Below are 20,216 nucleotides of genomic sequence, written 5' to 3' on the forward strand. Positions count from 1 at the left end.
ATCACCTCTCTCAATATGCGGGGTTGTAATACACCTGAGAAACGCTCCCAGCTGTTGGCTGGTTTCAGGAAAAAGTAAAACCCAAGTTGCTTTCCTACAGGAAATGCATTTCCGTGGTGACCATATCCTTAAATTGACTAATGGGGCATTTCCAACGCCATATCAGTGTGTTTCTCCCATCTCCAAGTCTAAGGGGGTAAGCATCCTGCTTGCAAAATCGGTTCCCTGGACTTTTGGAGGGACAACAGTCGGACACCCGGGGTCGTCTTCTCCTCCTGAGGGGGAAGGTGTTTGTGTGAATGTGTATTTTCCAAATGTGGACCACCCCCAGTTTTTGCGGAGGCTTCACCCAGAGCTCCTGGAGTTCGCGAAAGGTCTCCTTATTTTTGGGGGAGACCTCAATTTCGCTATGGACTCGCTACTGGATGTTTCACAAGGCTCCTCTCACCTCCCCTATTCTCGCCTTCGGCAGATGAAGGCAGGCCTGGCGGTTACTACACCCGCAGGACCATGACTATCCTTTTTTTTCCCCGGTCCATCACACCTACTCAAGGCTGGACTCTCTCTTGATAAGACTTATCCAGGAGTAGTGTCTACCTCTATCAATGTTATCTCTCTCTCTGATCATGCCCCGGTCCACATGACACTCCAACTGGGACCAGTGACTCAGACCCCTCCATTCTGGAGACTAAATGAGTCTCTGCTCCAAATCGGAAGACATCCGTTCCGAGCTCCTGACCACTTACGGGAGTATTTTTCCATCAATGAAGCCTCAGTCATCAATCCTTTGGTGGTGTGGAAGGCCCATAAAACAGTCGTCCTGGGCGCATTGATCAAAATAGGAGCTCGCCTTAAAAGGGAGAGGTCTCGCCGTATGGAAGAACTTTTTACCCAGATGCACAATTTGGAATGCTCCCATAAGGCCACTCTTGCCCAATCAACCTATCAAGGTTATATCTATCTCCTTAGAGTTTGCAAAGAACTCCGTTCACTTATATTCCACAAAACTAAGCAAAAACTGGCCTGGGCACATCGTACAATGTATGAATTCTCGAACAAAGCGGGCACATTGCTTACACGGACATTGTGTGGTCCCCACTTGAAAACGTACATTTCCAGCATCATGGCCCCCTCAAGACGGAGGTTGACTACTTCTTCTGATATGGCGGCGGAGTTTAGGTCCTTCTATGAGGGCCTTTACAACTTAGGTGGTGTCCCCCCCGCAGTCTCCCCCTCCCAACCTCCTCTGGCATGTCTTCGTTCCCTCTTGTAGTACAAGAGGAACTGAAAGAGCATATAACAATTGAGGAATTGGGAGTCGCTCTGGCTCACTCAAAACCAAAAAAGGCCCCCAGCCCCGATGGCCTTACTTTAACTTATTACAAGACCTTCTTTGAGATGCTTTTGTGACCCCTGGTTTCTGCCCCTAATGCTATTCTCGGAAGGGGAATCCTTCCTGCTAGACACCCTGAGAGCCTATATTTCTCTGATCCCAAAGGAGGGGAAGGATCCACTGCGGTGTAGAAACAATCATCCGATAGCACTCCTGAACGCTGATTTGAAACTATTGGCTAAAATTCTAGCCAATAGGTTGCATATTCCGAGTCTTGTCCATAGGGATCAGGCAGGCTTTGTGCCTCTTCGAGAGCCTCGCGACAATACCATGCGGGTGGTGAACCTGATCCACGCAGCCAGATCATCGAACCAGCCTCTTCTATTGCTGTTTATGGACGCAGAGAAAGCTTTCGACCGGGTAAATTGGACTTTTATACGGGCCACCCTTGAACACATTGGTCTCCAATATTGTCTCTCTACTCCCACCCCACAGCCGCGGTTAAGGTGAATGAGACAAGATCTAGTTTCTTCAATATTATTAACAGCACAAGGCAAGGCTGTCCTTTGTCCCCTGATATGTATACTCTCCCTAGAGCCCTTTTCGTGTACAGTGAGGGCAGACATGGCCATTGTCGGGTATCAAAAAACGTGAAGGATGCACAAGGCGACCGCATTTGTAGATGATCTGATTTTTTTACTTAACGGATCACCTTACTTCCCACCCGAATAATTTCTCTAATAAGGTCTTTTATATCAGTATGATTTTATCCAGCAGTTTTGTGATTATGTGCATTTTAGAATGGTTTTATCATCTATTAAGGATCATTGCTCTGCATCATATGAGTTGTTACCTTGTTCACAATGTATCTATCATTGCGTATACATTATGTGACTGCTATCCGACATTTGGTTTGTTATTATGTTATCTATTTTTTACCAATAAAATGATTTTTTACAACTGACTGATCCTTTGGCCACATCTACCAACCTCATTCAAAGGCCCAAAATCCCTCCTTTTCATGCATTTAACAGGGATGGAGACCTGCGTCTCTTTTAAAGTCCCAAATCCTCTAACTGTTGGTGGCTAGGGAAGCCTTCCAACACTCTTTAGTGTCGCCATCGCCCTCCCCTATTATACCGATTCTGGGCAATCCAGAGTTTGTACCTGGCTTTCAGAACCCTCACTTCCTGTGACTAGAGGCGAGCGGACAACTTCATCTCTGCGACTCTGTGGGTCCAGACAGTCAACTTTCCTCCTTTGCCAGGGTGTCTGCCGCAGACCTCCCCGTTGGACTTCTGGAGTGGTCTCCAGCTGCGTACTTTTCTTCGTAGGTGTTCGTGGACCCCGGGCATATCTCGACAGCTCATGAAATTGGAAAATATTTATCACAGAGGGGAGCCGGTCCGCCATATTCTCTGGCCAACCTACACCCTTTTGATTCAACCGGCAGAAGGCTTTGTCCCCCCATTTCTGTCCAGGTGGGAATCGGACCTGGATACCCAATTCACCGACTCCCAGAAGGAGAAGATCCTTCATTTTGCACAGAAGTCCTCCATAGCTGCCAGAGTCCAAGAGACCTGTTACAAAATTCTGACTCGGTGGTACAGAGTACGTACCATTCTGCACAGTTTCTTCCCTCAAGTTCCTAGTCTGTGTTGGCGGTGTGGCTTCCATATCTTTTGGGAATGTCCTATTCTCGAACCAGTCTGGTGTGAGGTGACTGGCACGATCGAGCATCTGACAAATGTCGACTTGGAGGGGAATCCTGCGGCTTGTTTGCTCCATCTTTCACTGCGAATGAGTAAGAAATACAAGGCCTCTCTTACAATCCAGCTATTGAATGCAGCCAGGGCGTGCATCTCCTTCTGTTGGAGATCGGAGACCCTGCCATTCAAAGCCCTGTGGGTTTCTAAAGTAAATTAACTGAGAGATATGAAAGATCTTACCACCACCTTACACAACCCGGGACCTTTCGTGAGACCTGGAAACCCTGGCAACTCTTTGTGTATACTGACACATATGTCCGGGAGGTCTTGCAATCTGGCTGATCTCTTGGATTTAGTTCTACTCACCTGGGTGAGAGGTACCAGCTGTCTACTAGCTGTTTATCCTTTCTTTTCCCTTTGACCTTGTTCTCTTCCCACACTAGGGACATCTGCCATTTCATTCTCCCCCCTCCCCGTCTGTTTTATCCCTTCTCTCTTGCCCTTCCTTTTTTTGGATATTAGGTCTAGTTGTGGGTATTGCCGTCATGTTTATGCAGTAATGTTTGTCTGTCAGCTTACCTCTCCTCCATGTGTTCACCTTTAGAGGCCAGCCACTCTCACCTGGCTGCTTAAATAATCTTCCCTCAGCATAGCTCCACCCCAGCCTCTAATTAGGAACACTATATTAACCTGTGCATTGCAAGCCAACCTCGCTGATCAATATTGCGATTTGGCTTCTGTGTGCTCATTGCTCTGTGTCCTACGTCTGATAAGGTTTACCGATCTTGGCTTGTTCTGGACTATTCCTGCTTGCTTGTGACCCTGACCTTTTGGCGTGTTCTCTGTCTATTCCTGTCTTCTAGTCGCCCTGACCTTTGGCTTATCTCCTTACTATCCCTTGTTGTCCTGGACTGCTGCTTCCTCTCTGTCCTCCTGTAGCCTACTGTAAGTGTGAGCTGGGAGACCCTGGGGGCCGCGACCTGGAGCCAGTTGCAGCGCAGTCCATCCTCACCACTAGAGGCTCTGGCGAACACCTGCTGGCTCTTAGACTCCGCGCCCTGGGGAATCTTATGATCTATCTCCCAGTGGGATCTGTGTTGTTGCTCTAGTGGACCTGCCTTCCTGAACCACCCAGTGTTCCATCCGCAGCAGTCAGCCGTAGGGTCCACTACCTTGCGGTGCACTCCATCTGTATCTGTCACCTGGACTCAGGTGACCTGACAATTACTCTTTGAATATAGTTTATATCTGCATTCACCTTTATTTGTATTTCACGTTTTATTCTAATCCAACTGACCATCGGGACGCTCTGCATCCCAATACCGTATGAATCTTATTTTTTTTAGCACAGCTTGACATTTATGTTTTATGCAAGGGTCATGGTACATGGTACAACAGACAAATAACAGGAATATAAAATGTTGGAGTAACAGACTTTAAACTGGGGGTGTAAGAGACTAGCAATTTGTAAATTCCCAGAAGGAATGACATTGTGATTTGTCTTCATGGAGGGTCCATGAAGTATTGACATGATTGGATAAGGATATGATACCAATGAAAGCACTAAACGTAAATTAAGGGGAGGCTGTGGGATAAAAATGGTCAAGTGAGAACAGAACTGGTGTAGTTGAGAGAAAAAGATATAATTCTTGTCAGTTGGATGAAGAGACCTCCATGCATCCAGGATGCTAAGATTTTGTAGGCAAGTTTTGGCTTCAGCTTTGCATTGAGAAATACTTCTAAACTGTGGAATACATATTAAGTAACCTCACCTTTCAAAAGAAAAGCCCTTGACAATAGTCTGCCTGAATTGCCTATTAGCTCTCCCTTTAGTTGCTATGGGATAAGTCATGATATCAGAATGCTAACCCCTTTTGATTTCACCAGTAGGGAAGAGATGTTATGAGAGTGATTATTGTCCACGATTGGTCAATTTAGGGTTCTGAGCCAAAAAAAAAAGGTTTTCTGAATAAGACAATATGTTTCCTCATTTTTCCCCAAGTCATTGAGAAGCTGGGTACTCATTCCAGGGGTGCCGAGACTCTTCTTTGCATTAAAGGAGGTGAGAATTCTGGCATGTTGTGTTGGGAAAGATAGTCTAGGTGGAAGAGCAAAGTGTTTTTTCTGCTAGTGGGCACCAAGGAATGTCTGGTCAAAAGACGGAAGAGTATTGCCACTGCCAACACCAGGCCCTTTCAAGTACTCAAAGCAAAAACACCGATCTCCCATGCTCACAAAAAGTAAAGAAAACTGCCATTTGAAACATATCAGGTATGAATAGCCAGAGACTTACCCCAACTAAAGTAGGCCTTCCAGGTCCTATGATAGACCTTGCATGAAGGTGACTTACTCGCCATTATCATCTTTGAAATACCAAACTACCCTTTCCCCCTGTATCTCTGTACCTGCGTCTTTTTTCAACCTTATACACTATGTAACAGAGGACCTAGATTTAGGCAACTTGATCCTTTAGGTATTGTGAGACAAATCAGAAGACAGTGATATAATATGTACATTAGGCATTCTCTAGCTGCCTGTGCCACTTTTTCATTCATCCTACAGTGCTGTACATCAACCACCATATTAGTGGAAGGGTAAGCTATCAGACAACTTTTTCTGCTCCTATATATACCCCAATGACACCACCAATCTAATACAGTAAACAGAAGTGAATAGGATATTGCATACCTCTGATGTCAATGTCCTAACCTTATAAACTAGTGGAATGAAGGGTGCCTTGACACCGTCATGTGTGTAAGAGCTCTGCTCATACATGAATAGTATGCTTTTTTTTTTAACCAATTACTTTGTCACACTAAAATAAAAAAGTATTCTTATCAAATTCTATATCAATTTCATGTTTACTTACTCCATGGTGAACATAGTTCTCTCCTAGAAATTGCTTCATGACATGCTTCCCAAAATCTAGGATGTTGTGCAAATGCTGATAGACTTTATCTGCTGTCTGAAATCAAAACAAATAAAATGTCAACCAAATGACAGGAATAAACAGAATAGATATATCAGAGTCAATATAAGCAAATTACCTTGAAACTTGTGAAGCAGTATATAATTAAAGGAAATGTAAAATATTACATATATACATGCAAAAAGATCATGGAATGTGATTAACACTTGTGTGTGGTTTTCAAAACCTTATTTCTTGTTATTGTATGATATGTTATACATAATGTGTACTATGAAAAAGTAAGTACACTCTTGGCATCAGCTGGTATTGCTACCTTAAGCAGAAATTACTTATTCTAGGCATTTTGTACAACTCCTCACTGGTCTCTGGCATTGACTTTTGACCAGTTCCGTAAATTGCAAGATGTTTTTCGCTTTCCTTTCCTGGACTGCCCATTTCAAAATCCTCCTACACCATTTACACAGGAATCAACTCAGGGCTGCGACTATGACAGTTCATAACTTTCTATTTCTTTTTGATTCATTCCTTGGTGGGATTGGTAGTGTACTTTATGGTGAAGGATTTATTTCTGGTTCAGGTTCAGCTTTTGAATAGATGTCCTCATGTTCTCATCAAGCACACTTGATATGATGCAAAATGTATAGTTCTTCACCTTAGGTACTGTATTTGGATTACAGCAAACACGATTATTGTTACTGTGTCAAACAACTATCTTTGATTGATCAATCTTCAGCACATTGTTCCAGAATTTTGGACATTTTAGGACTAAGACTTTTTGTAAAACAACTTTGATGCAGGTTGAATTGGTGCAATAGCTTTCCGATTGTAGATGCATGAAATTTGAGCACAACTGCCGCAAGAGTTACTTCTAATACAACAATAAAATGTGTTTTTTTTTTTGCTTTGTTTTTTTTTTGGAGACTTCTTTTAACATCAAATGGTCAAGCTCCTGGGTTGAATCTGCTGGGCCATGCTACTTGTAATCATTTCACAGTAAGGAAAATGCATCTACATTTAAATAATTTGTCAATCTTTTTTTAATACCCTTACCAGACTCACAGGCATCAACAACTTTCTTTCTCGAGGACCTTAGGGACACGACGACACAACACACATCAATAGCAAGGAGAACACCAAACCCGTGAGTTCAGAGGTTTAAAAGGATATGTTCAGCTTTCACAAAAAAAAAACAAACAAACAAACACACACACACACACACACACACACACACACACACACACACACACACACACACACACAAATAAAATGCACATATTTTTACAGGTAAAAAAAAAAAATAAATAAATAAATGTGCATTTATTATTTTGTTACACTGCAGCCTGTAAAGCATTGTACCCGCAATGCAGTCCCAGGATTCTGCAGACTCTCCAGTTGTCTGCCTGTACCTCCCGTTCTGAATTGCTAGAAGAATCAATGTACTATGAGAACGCTTATAAGAGCTCTTGAGAACTACAAGCCATCTACCATGGTGACCAATGGTACTTACATTCACAGGGAACTAAAAATGAATCACAAGGCTATGGGGGCAAAGCGCCACACAGTATACTTTTTTTTCCTTTTTAAATCAGGAATAAAGTTTATCAATTATTAACAAACAAATTACATACAACCGAAATAGAGGGCAGCAGTATGTGTCCAAGCTGCCCCTGAGCTACACATGGCATAGTGCATACAAATTACAGCAAACATTCCTAAGGCACAGTCCCATAGAATACAAATACATACACAACCTACAGACTGGATAAAGGAGTATTATTATAAAAAAAAAGATACATTTTACAAAGGCCCCTCAGGAGAAGGGCCTTCCAAATAACAGGCCAACACCCGATCCATTGGAGCCAGGCTAGGTTCTGCCAACCAGTCACCCCATAACCTGTCACTTTCCTCTATGTTAAAAGATTATTTTTTGAAGTCTAAGGGTATAGCCCATACTGAGTACCCATTCTCTGTGGGTAGCAGCCCTGTCTGTTTTCCACTGTTGTAGAAGTCTATGGGCCTAGAACCAGCCTCTGTTAATCGCTACCTTCTGGACTTTTGTTAGTGGAAGGTCATCTAAAATACTTAGAACACACCTGGTAGGATCAAGAGGGACCGTAATATGGAACACAGAATAATGGTGCTAACAACTGCCGCCCAAAAGCGGTGTAGTTTGGGGCATCTCAATAGTAAAGGTATGAGGTCTCCGGATGTAGCAGCACATTTAGCACAAAAAGGGGGTTTGTAAGATACCCATGTGGTGCAATTTTAGAGGGGTATAATGAACCCTAAGCACAATATAAAAGTTGGGAAAGCCTCTGGGCAGTGTTGAGAGAGCTATGTAAAACTGAGTCTGGGACATTATCACAAAGTTCATCTTCTAACGGGCCTACATCCTGTTCCCACTTTTTTTAGCCATACATGGATGGTCTTCTAGGTAAGAAGATAGTAGCACACCATAGCAACTAGAGAGAAAGCCCTTTGTATCCGCCACAGACTGAACAAACCAAAATATAGGCGTGGGGGATAAAGACCAGTCAACGGCTATGCCATGAGCATGCACCGCATGCTGGAGCTGAAAGTAGGGAAACTGCATCATGGAAGGGAGGTGGAAAGTAGCCTGCAGATCCTCAAATGAGCAAAGTGCCCCATTCCAAAAGACCTGCCACAAGGAGGGTGATACCCCAACTTTTCCACTGTTCCCTACATAGCAACTTCACCAGTTCTGGATACGTGGCGTTATGCCAGAGAGGACTGCAGTCTGTAAACCGTGTAGAGAGTGCACCTTCATCCAAATTTTTTGAAGCAAGGAGTAAGTGGAAGCAAGGGGATTCTAAACCCCTGGTAATATACTGAGCCTGCATGTGATATCTCATAATGGAGTGTGCAGAAGGGGATAATGATTTAGGGGCTGTCAGGGACGTGCTGGCCATAGTGCAGCCGAAGCTCCTAGGCAGATACGCATGCGCAGACATGCATCTGCAGGTTCCCGTCTTGAACCATTAGCACCAACAGGTGAACGCATATGTGCACACACATTAGCCATTAATGCTGGCGCCAAATGGCCTATATAAGGGCAGCAGCTGCACTAGTGCTTTGCTGTCGGATCTGCAGCTTTACCCTGTATATCTGTTCCTGTGACCTCTGCTCGACTCTTGTTTGACCCGGCTTATCCTGATCATGCTTGCTCTCCTCCTATCCTGACCTCGGCTTGCCTTAAAGACTTTGTTATATCTTCCACCTGCCCAATATCCTGTTGCCAACCTCTGCCTGCTGTTTATGCTCTGTTGCTAACCTGGCTTGTCTGACTTTGCATCCAGTTATCTGTCTGTCCTGCTCTGCATAGTGCCTGGTGGCACTGTGCCTACATCTGCCGTGTGCCTGCATCTGCAGATCCTGTTGCCATCTGCTGCTTTTGCCATCCAGCCCAGCTCAGGTGACACACCTGCCACACACTTCTGCAACCAATAGGAGATCCTGCAGGCACCTCATCACGCTCTAGCTGGCACGGTCGCAACTCCAGTGGCCCTTGAGCCGGGGCTGTACGAGAGGTCTCCCTCTACACGTCAGGCTCTGCTACGAGGTACGTGACAGTATCAGACAGCCATGTCTGAGCCTGCAAGAAGGACCTCTCCAACAGATGAGATCTGCCAGCACCTGGCCACCCTCACTCAAGATGGTGGTATGCCCAAAGCTTGCGGCTACGAGACTTGGGGACAAAATGGCATTGGGATAATGTAATGATGTCCCTATGTAAGTTGCATCCCTTCTCCCCATCCTCCCCCTCTTGTTACTGTGTTTAATTATGTTATGTCATGACATGTAGACAAAAGGTGTGGAGACGAATCCCAGCAGGGGATGTGTAAGGAGGGGCTGCCTGCTTGTCAAAATCCCTTTATGTGTTTCAACTGTAGTTTCTGTTTGAATGTACAAGTGTCGGGTTCCCATTGGTTTTTCCTTGTCCCATACCCCCTCTATGACAAGGCTAAGGGGAGTGTCCCTAACCGTGTTTAAAGGTGTATGTTTTGTACTTAACAGTTCATGCTCTGCATGTTTAACCCTCAACATCTGAGTGGTTTGCCTTGTGATTGGGGGTTAAGGGCTGGTTATGGCGAGTCGGCCGGCTGAGGGTGCGTTTGGAGAACAGGAGACAGTTCTGGCAGAGGTGCCCAGACGGGGTATCCGAGATCCGTCACATATCCGCAAAGAACTGTCACAGCAGAAGCTACACTCCAGCAAGGTCGCAGGGAGGCCGAGGACTATGTAATGGACTTTAGACGCTGGAGCGCAGATACACAGTGGATTGACGCAGCTCTGACATCAGTTTTGCCTAGGCCTCTCTGAAGGTTTCAAAGGCAAACTAGCTCAGCTCGGAGTACCAAACACCTTGGAGGCCCCAATTACTTTAGCTGTCAAGATTGACTGATGACTACGTGAACTGTCTAGAAATGTCTACCCAGCAGTTCCGACCTGTATGGATGACACCAAGGGTTTCAGTTTCTACTCACTCTGTTCCTACAAGTCCTGTTCCTGCCAATCCTGCACCGGACATTCCAGAATCCATGCAACTTGGATTGATGCGTCCATCGCTGACATCGGAGAAACACCTTATTTGACGACAAAATAACCTATACTGGCCATTATGCGCGTACCTGTCCTGCAAAGATGTGTAAGTGTCCAGCTATTTCTCCTGTTAACCTATCATCTTTGTCTGCCAATACAACTCACCTAGCCATTCCACTCTCGTTCCAGCTGCCGAAAGGAGCAGTTCACATCAACGCTATTGACTCTGGAGCATGCAGTTGCTTTATTGACAACTTTTGCAGCCAAGCAACGCATTACTCTACAACCAAAAACTCAAGCACTTTCAGTTTACCTGACAGATGGCTCATGTATTAAAACAGGACTGGTAACTCAAAAGACACCTCCATTACCTGTTGTTAAACCCCCCCCCCCCCCCCCAAAAAAAAAAAAAAAAAAAACATAAAAGAGCTGTTAAGCCTTGATACCATTACATTCCCATTGTTCCCTGTTATCTTGAGCCTACCCTGGCTGCAAGCTTACAATCCACAGATTGATTGGGTTACCGGAAAAGTCAGTTTTCAATCTCACTATTGTCTGGAACATTGTTTGACAGAACCTCCAGATGCTTCTATGACCTGGTTATGCATAGACTCGGATAGGGAGATGTATCAAATTGTGCCCGATTTCTATCATGAATATCTTGAGGTCTTTAGCAAGTGGGAGGCTGACTTTCCTTCCTCATCGGCCATATGATTGACCGATTGAATTGCTTCCTGGAGCCGAGATTCCCTTCAGGCGAATATTCCCAGAAAGGGAATCGGAAGCTCAGAAGGAATAGGTCAACAAAAACCCAGAGAAAGGGTTTATCCGCCCATCTACTTCTCCAACAGGAGCAGGAATATTTTTTGTTGAAAAGAACCACTCTTTGCGACCACGTGTGGATTACCAGGACCTGAATAAGATTTTGGTAAAGAACTGCTACCCCCTTCCTCTTGTACCCAAATGTTCCAAAGATTAAGATCCGCAACAGTCTTTACCAAGTTGGACTTGCCAGGGGCCTATAATTTGGTCCATTTCCACGAAGGGGATGAGTGGAAAACCACTTTGCGTACCAGATTAAGCCACTCTGAGTATCTGGTCATGCCCTTCGGCCTCTGTAATGCTTCTGCCACCTTTCAGGACTTCACTAATGACGTATTCAGAGACCTTATGGACATTTTTGTAACTGTATACTTGGATGACATCCTGATTTTCTTGGTATCCCTTGATCTGCACCAAGGACATGTCAAGAGTGTTCTATGCCGGCTCCACCAACACGGACCATATGCTAAACCTGAGGAGTGTGAATTTGAGGGGCAGAGCATCCAATTCTTGGGCTTGGTGATTTCCACAGCAGGAATTAAGATGGACTTCTGCTATATTAGACTGGCCTGCACACACAGATAAGAAGGGGGTGCAACACTTTGTGGGATCTGAAAACTTCTACCGGAGATTTATTGAAGGATTCTCCACCATCATCACTGCCATCATAAAACTAAAACAGAACCTGCGGTTCTGCTGGAATCTTGAGGCGAAAAATTCATCTGAGAGTCTGAGGAAACGTTTTACTTCAGCCTCTATCATCCTGACCCATCTTTACCATATAAACTGGAAGGAGATGCATCAGAGATTACAGTAGGGGCAGTTGTCTCGCAACACCAGGGTCTGAAGGATTTAATGCATCCCGTGGCCTTCTCAAGCAAACTTTACCCAGCGGAGAAAAATTACGATGTGGGGGATCGGGGGTACTTACCATCAAAGCAGCGCAGGAGGAATGGAGGTACCTGTTCCCATATTGAAATATACGTATCACAAAAATCTTTGCAGACCTAATAATTGAGGTCTGCAAAGCGGCTAAAGCCATGTCAAGCTCGATGGGCACTATTTTTCTTGAGATTCGTGTTTCACATAACCTACCGACCTGGATCAAAGAATGTTAAGCCGGATGCACTATCCCGTATGTACGATGATCCCAAGGAACCATCTATCCCAGATACCATCTTGTCTGCAGGTAACTTCCTGGTATTACAGATGGATCTTCTTACACAGATTAAGCAAGCGTCAGTGGGCGTCTCTTGCTCTTCAGGAATCACATTGGTACCTAAAGAGAGATTGCTGTGGTGGGAGGACCAGATTTTTCTGCCAGAAAATGTAGAGGTGACCGTTTTAAAGCTTCTTAATGATCATCTGTTGGCAGGCCACTTTGGGATCCATAAGACTCTTGACTTGATATGATGCACGTTCTGGTGGCCAGACCAGAAAGGATTCTGTAAGTAGTATGTGACCTTGGGGTTTGCCAGTCCCTGCCAGGCCATGGAGAATTATACCTATGGATTTCATAGTAGAACTTCCACCTTCTGGCAATCTTCGTAGTGGTAGATCGGCTATCCATAATGGCCCACTTTTTGCCTTTGAAAAACACACCCTCTGCTATGGAAACAGCCCGAGTGTTTATCAAAGAGATCATGAGGCTGCACAAAGTTCCTGCAAACACCGTATCCAATTGAGGTGTTCAATTCATGTCACGTTTCTGGAGGGCCTTATGTGAGGTCCTGGAGATTGAATTATCCTCGTCTTCAGCTTATCACCCTCAAACCAACGGACAAACAGAAAGAACGAACCAAACACTAGAACAGTATATTCAATGTTTTACATCCTTCATTCAGGACGACTGGGAGTCATTACCATTGGTAAAATTTGCTTACAATAACGCCAGTCATTCAGCCACAGGACAGTCCCCTTTGTTTGCCAACTATGGTTTTCATCTGTCATTTCTGCCTGACTTTATTCCAGAATCTACAGTTCCAGCTGTTCAGAGAACAGTGGATTCCCGTAACCACAATAATAAAGTACTACAAGATGCAGTGACTAACGCACAGGCTGATAACAAGAAAGCGTTCGACAAAAGTAGAAGAGGGGAACTGAGCCTCCAGTTGGATGACCAAGTATGGCTATCAGGTTGGCAAGTCCGTCAAAGAAACGTGCACCTAAGTTCGTGGGTCCATTCCCGGTGAATAGAAAACTAAATGAGGTATCGTATGAACTACCGTATATACTCGAGTATAGGCCGAGTTTTTCAGCCCTTTTTTAGGTTGAAAGTGCCCCCTTCGGCTTATACTCAAGTCACTGCCGTCTGCCTACCTGATCAGCGTGTCATGCAGACAGACGGTGGCCATTCCAGTGTTCAAAAGCCACGCCTCCTCCTCGTTTGTGATAGGCGGGACACTCAATTTCCCAGCAGTCAGTGTTCAGCCTATAACGGACATCCTCTCATCCTCGTCCGTGGTAAGAGGATGAGCGGATGTCCGTGATGGGCCGAACACTGACTGCTGGGAAATTAAGTGTTCCGCCTATCACAGACGAGGAGGAGGCGTGGCTTTTGAACACTGGAATGGCCACCGTATGTTTTTATGACACGCTGATCGGTGCAGTGGTGGATGCAGATCAGCACATGGAGGCATGCACAGGACACAGAGAGGATGCAGATTGGCACAGGTAGGCAGCAATGGACACAGGGAGGTATACACAGGACACAGTGAGGTAGGCAGATCTGCACAGGTAGGCATGCACAGGACACAGGGAGGTATGCAATAGACACAGGGAGGTATGCAATAGACACAGGGAGGTATGCAATAGACACAGGGAGGTATGCAATAGACACAGGGAGGTATGCAATAGACACAGGGAGGTATGCAATAGACACAGGGAGGTATGCAATAGACACAGGGAGGTATGCAATAGACACAGGGAGGTATGCAATAGACACAGGGAGGTATGCAATAGACACAGGGAGGTATGCAATAGACACAGGGAGGTATGCAATAGACACAGGGAGGTATGCAATAGACACAGGGAGGTATGCAATAGACACAGGGAGGTATGCAATAGACACAGGGAGGTATGCAATAGACACAGTGAGGTATGCAATAGACAGTGAGGTATGCAGCTGCAGATGTTGACCCTCTTTTCCACTTACAGTAGCTGCTGCATTTCTCACCCTCGGCTTATACTCGAGTCAATACATTTTCACAGTTTTTTGTGGTAAATTAGGGGCCTCGGCTTATATTCGGATCGACTTATACTCGAGTATATACGGTATCTTTACCAGACTCCTTTAAAATACACCCTGTATTTCATGTTTCGTTTTTAAAGCCTGTAGTATCAGATCCCTTTTCTGATGGAGGGTCTGGTCCATCTGAACCTGTATTTGTAGATGGAGATGAGGAATACAAGGTGGAAGCTATTGTAGACTGCAGAAAAAGGAGGAACCAATTGCAGTATCTGATTAAGTGGAAAGGGTATGGTCCAGAAGAGAATTCCTGGGAACCAGAACTGAATGTCCATGCATAAGGGCCATTTCGTGCTTTCTTCCATGCCCACCCAGAGAAGGAAAGCCAGCTGGGCATCTGGAGGCTGCCCGTCGGGAGGGGGCAATGTCAGGGACATGCTGGCCATAGTGCAGTTGAAGCTCCTAGGCAGACGCAGATACGCATGCGCACACATGCATCTGTCTGTCATACCGGGCATAGGCCAACGCGCATCCGCGGAACCATTGGCACAAACAGGTGAACGCATATGCGTTTGCACGGTAGCCATTAATGCTGGCGCCAAATAGCCTATATAAAAGGGCAGCAGCTGCACTAGTGCATTGCTGTGTGATCTGCAGCTTTACCCTGTATACCTGTTCCTGTGACCTCTGCACGACTCTTGTGTTTGACCCAGCTTATCCTGACCACGCTTGCTCTCCTCCTATCCTGACCCCAGCTTGTCCTAAAGGCTTTGTTATTATCTTCCACCTGCCTGATATCCTGTTGCCAACTTCTGCCTGCACCTTGACCATTCTCAGCCTGCTGTTTATGCAGATACCTGATCCTTTGTTGCTAACCTGGTCTGCATAGTGCCTGGTGACACCTGTCCTACATCTGCTGTGTGGCTGCATCTGCTGTTCCGGTTGCCATCCGCTGCTTCAGCCATCCAGCTCAGCTCAGGTGACACACCTGCCACACACTTCTGCAACCAATGGAAGATCCTGCAGGCACTCCTACATCAACGCACTCTCGCAACTGCAGTGGCCTTTGAGCTAGGGCTGTACGAGAGGTCTCCCTTTACACGTTAGGCTCTTCTACGAGGTACGTGACAGGGGCATTTGATTGACTCATGAAGGCTCCAATAAGATGTGGCATTTGTGATGCCAAGTAATATCACCACAGGTTACGTAAAGCACCCCCCCCCCCCATCTTTGGATCTCTGAAGCTGCTCTAACTTAATTCTAGGGGACTTATCCTTCTGTAGCAGGGTGCGAAAGATAGTGATGACTAGTCTTCATATATGTAGGGGATCACCACTGGGGAATTGTGCAGAAAATAGTGGAGTTGGAGCGTGAGAATCATTATGAGATTAGCTCTCCCAATCAGAGAAAGCTACAATTTGTTCCAGATGTTGGTTTTAGTTTTATACCTGATATGTATGATATTAATTGCGCAGTAATCCATTATAATGGGAGAGATATACATCCCTGATACTTGAATGACTGCGTCACAGGCACAGGGCAGAATGCAGACAGACAGGGAAACCATTGCATAAAGTGGAATAAGGGCAGATTTGGCCCAATTAATTGATAAGCCGGAGTATGAACCAAACGAGGTTTTTACATCCATATCCTCTTTAAAGGGAAGGGTCAGTATCCCCCAGAAATAACAGCATATCATCAGCATAGAGAGTTATTTTTTTCACAAAACTCTCCGTACTGAAAGCCCATTATCCTCTCATTCGCCCGAACCATGGCCCCCCAAGGGCTCAATAGCAAGGGCGAAAGTAGAGGGGAAAGAGGGCAACCCTGTTTTGTCCTGCTGGCTAGGTGAAAATGTCTGAGGTTCTGCCACCCTCCCTAATGGAAGCCACTGGCTCATGATACAGCAACTTGACCCAATATATAAAAGGTGTCCTTAAACCGTCTCAGTGTCTGCCAGAGGTAAGGCCATTCCATACTATTGAATGCCTTGTTGGCATCTAAGGATAGAAATGTATGTTGTCAGCCCGGGTCTGCATATTAAAATATACGCTTCTGATATTTATAGCTGTAGATTTGAGAGGCATGAAGCCAGACTGGTCAGAATGTATAACCATAGTAATGCACTTGTTCAATTTTAACATCCACAGACAGTAATGATAAATGGATTTTTAAAACAGCTTACCTGTAAAATCTTTTTCTTGGAGTACATCACGGGACACAGAGCACCATACTAATGACTATCTGGGTTATATGCTACCTTTAGGTGATTGGACACTGGCAACCAATAGTAAGAAGGTTCCTCCCATATAACCCCTCCCATACAGGAAGTACCTTTAGTTTTGTAGCAAGCAATGAAGATCCCAGAAAAAGAGGGGAGGGACCTCTGTGTCCCGTGATGTACTCCAAGAAAAGGATTTTACAGGTAAGCTGTTTCAAAAATCCATTTTTCTTTATCGTACATCACGGGACACAGAGCACCATAATAATGACTATCTGGGATGTCCTAAAGCAATGCATTTGAGGGGAGGGAACATAGTATTCCTAGACCCCTTTTTAGGCCCAGACTGTGGCCAAAAACAGTCTTCCTTTGAGACCTAACATCCAGTTTATAAAACCTGGTGAATGTATGAACCAAAGACCAGGCGGCCGCTTTGCAAACCTGAGCCATAGACACCTGTTTGGCGGACTGCCCATGATGTACTAACTCCTCTAGTAGAGTGAGCTTTGAGATATCGAGGTGGAACCTTGTGTTTCAACTCATAAGCCTGGATAATGACCTGGTGAATCCACCTAGAGATAGTTGAACTAGTTTCTGCCTGTCCCTTTTTGGGAACCTCTGGCAGATTGAAAAGAGTCAGTCTTTCAAAAAGGAGCTGACATATCTAAGTAAACCTTGACTGCTCTCACCACATCCAGTGCGTGAAGCGACCTTTCCTTCTTAGACCCAGGGTTGGGAAAGAAGGATGGTAAAACGATATCCTGATTTAAGTGAAAATTGGAAACAACCTTAGGTAAAAAATCTGGGCGGGGTCCCATTACCACCTTGTCCTGATGTACAAACAGAAAGGGTTCTTCACAAGAAAGGGCGGCCAATTCTGACACCCTTCTAGCTGAGGTTATGGCCACCAAAAAGACCAAATTTCCTAGTTAACATGATCAAAGGAATATGTCTAATAGGTTCAAAGGGTTGACTCTGTAGAGCTGATAGCACCAAGTTCAAATCCCAGGGGCATAAAGGCGGCTTAACCAGCGGCCTTAAGTGCAGCACCCCCTTGACGAAGGCTCGTACCAAAGAATGAGATGCGATTGGCCTCTGGAAAAAAAATAAGGCTGAAATTTGTCCCTTAATGGTCCCTAGTGATAGGTTTAAATCAATTCCTGTTTGAAGAAAGGCAAGGACCCTCCCAATCGAATACTTGCAAGGGTTCCATCTTCTCCTCTCGCACCAGGAAATGTATGATTTCCAGACCCTATGGTAAATACTTCTAGAAACTGGCTTTCTAGCATTTATCAGAGTAGACAGAACAGATCCTCTGATACCACGGTCTTTCAGCACCCTGGTCTCAATAACCATGCCATCAAATTCAGAGACCGTAAAGAAGGATGGTATATAGGACCTTGAGACAGCAGGTCTGGACGGTATGGGAGGCACAACGGGTCCTCCACCGCCATCCTCACAAACTCTGAGAACCAGGACCTCCTGGGTCATCCTGAGGCCACTAGAATTACTGTTTTCTGTTCCTCCTGTATCCTGCGTAACAGGTGCGGCAGCATCTGGATCGGAGGAAAAGCGTAAATTAGGGAAAACCGATCCCAGGAATCACCAATGCATCCATACCTACAGCAAATGGATCCCTGGTCCTGGATACAAAGCTGTCCACCTTGGCATTGAACTTGGAGACCAGGAGATCCACCTCTGGCATCCCCCAACGCTGGCAGATTTGAAGGAAAACCTCGGGGTGAAGGGACCATTCCCCCGGTAACAATTGCCGACAACTTAGGTAGTCTGCCCGCCAACTGTCCATACCTGGAATAAAGCAAAGATCTATTCTAGAGAGGGACACGCAGGTTTTGGAAAAACAAGAGAATCGGCGTTCCGCAGGGTTTCTGCATCGCCAGAGGTTTATCCAGCCCACCTCCCTGACAAATCTACTTAGCATGGCTAAAATGAGGACCTACAGGCACAGGAGGATGCTTGTCTTGCTCAGGACACATATATCCATTAAAGTCACCCATAATCAGCACCAGTGCCTCAGCCCTGTCCTGGAGCAAGTGCAGTAGTTGCCCAAGCACCATCGAAGAGAAAGGGGGGGGGGGGTGGAACATATACCATTGCTAAAATACACTCAAGATGAAATATCTTACAGTGGATAAAGAAATATCTGCCTTCACTGTCTACCTCACACGCTAAAACATCAAAAACTATTTGGCAGTGTACTAGGAGGCCAACGCCACGTAAGTATGGAGGTATAGATCGAGTGACAGGCATAACCCACCCATCAATACCTCAAACAACATAAAGCCTATTCGGTCATACGAGTCTCTTCCAGGCATTCGAGCCGTTTAACCTCGAAGAATGTGGATTGGCTGAGAAGTCCAGTTAAAATTAGACTTTGACCCCATTATATCGTATATCTTGACACTTTTGCAAGACGAGGAATGATTTCTCAATCCCTGTAATTTAAAAGCCTGGCAAGAAAGGGTCCTGGAGGATGACCTGCCTGAAGTGGGCGGGTGGGGGTTCTGTGAGCCCGTTCACCCGTGAAAAGCAGCGTAAAAAATCGTCCTTGGCAAAGAGTGATTTAGCCATCGCTCTATGAAATCTGTTGACAGGGCCCTACCCTTGATGCGTTCCGGAAGACCCACAATTCTTACATTATTTAATCACAGACAGTTTTCAAAGTCCTCATTGCGGAGGTTATTCGCTTTGGCAAGTTGAGATGGAGCGGGTTTCAGAAATTAATGGAGGCAGTTTATCCTCTACGTTGCTCACTCGGCTCTCCACTGCCTTGGTACGGTCACAGGTTCTCTGTAAATCCTGCCTAAGCAGTGTAAATTCCACTTTCAGGCCCCCAACTGGTCTTGTACTGAATGCACAGATGCGGTGCAGGTGTGAACCGTTTTAAGTATGTCACAGAGTAGGTTAGGGTTCATCCTCTTCTGCTGTTTCAGGCAAATCAGCCCCCCCTGACCTCCATATCTGTATCTGGAACTAGCTCATGGTCTGCCTGGTCACCACTCAGCAGTGGTAAGGCCTGTGCTGCAGCAAAGGCTGTGTCTAGGTCCCCCTGCATGCCCTGAGTAGTGGAGCTCTGTAATTTTTGAGTATGAAAGAGCTTCTCTTTTTTAATTGGCACTGGCTGCTTTACTCACGGGCTCCTTCGACTCGTCCCCAGAGCCTCGTGGTGTCCATTGCGGAAAGAGAGGGCTGGGCACCATTATGCAAGTCAGTCATGGCCGTTTCTGCTTTATTCTTTCCCCGGTCATGACAAGCGCCGGCGATGAGTAGAACACACCCGCAGTGCCCTGGTGTTATGCTTGAGGGGCACAGGTAATCACTGACAGCAGTAGGTGCCGGCAGCAGGATCAATGATCGGATGGGCAGCTCAGTGAAACACCAATGTTTACATGCCTGGCTAGGCCACGCCCTCTGCCACGCTGTTTTCTAATTGT

General features: G+C 45.6%; 1 protein-coding gene across 8 annotated transcripts in view; it reads right to left on the reverse strand.

The window, feature by feature from the left end:
* IPPK (inositol-pentakisphosphate 2-kinase) overlaps positions 1–20,216 on the reverse strand; it is a 1,128,404-nt gene that overhangs the window by 1,004,195 nt on the left and 103,993 nt on the right. For all 8 annotated transcript variants that reach the window (XR_012235280.1, XR_012235279.1, XR_012235281.1 and 5 more), the window contains exon 3: positions 5,912–6,007. Coding sequence is in view for 5 of the 8 variants with exons in the window: in XM_073592668.1 (XP_073448769.1) it covers positions 5,912–6,007 (96 nt within the window). In the remaining 3 variants the exon portion in view is untranslated. The remainder of the gene's footprint in view (positions 1–5,911; positions 6,008–20,216) is intronic.

The sequence above is a fragment of the Aquarana catesbeiana genome, linkage group LG07, assembly GCF_042186555.1.
Source record: "Aquarana catesbeiana isolate 2022-GZ linkage group LG07, ASM4218655v1, whole genome shotgun sequence".
NCBI lineage: Eukaryota > Metazoa > Chordata > Amphibia > Anura > Ranidae > Aquarana > Aquarana catesbeiana.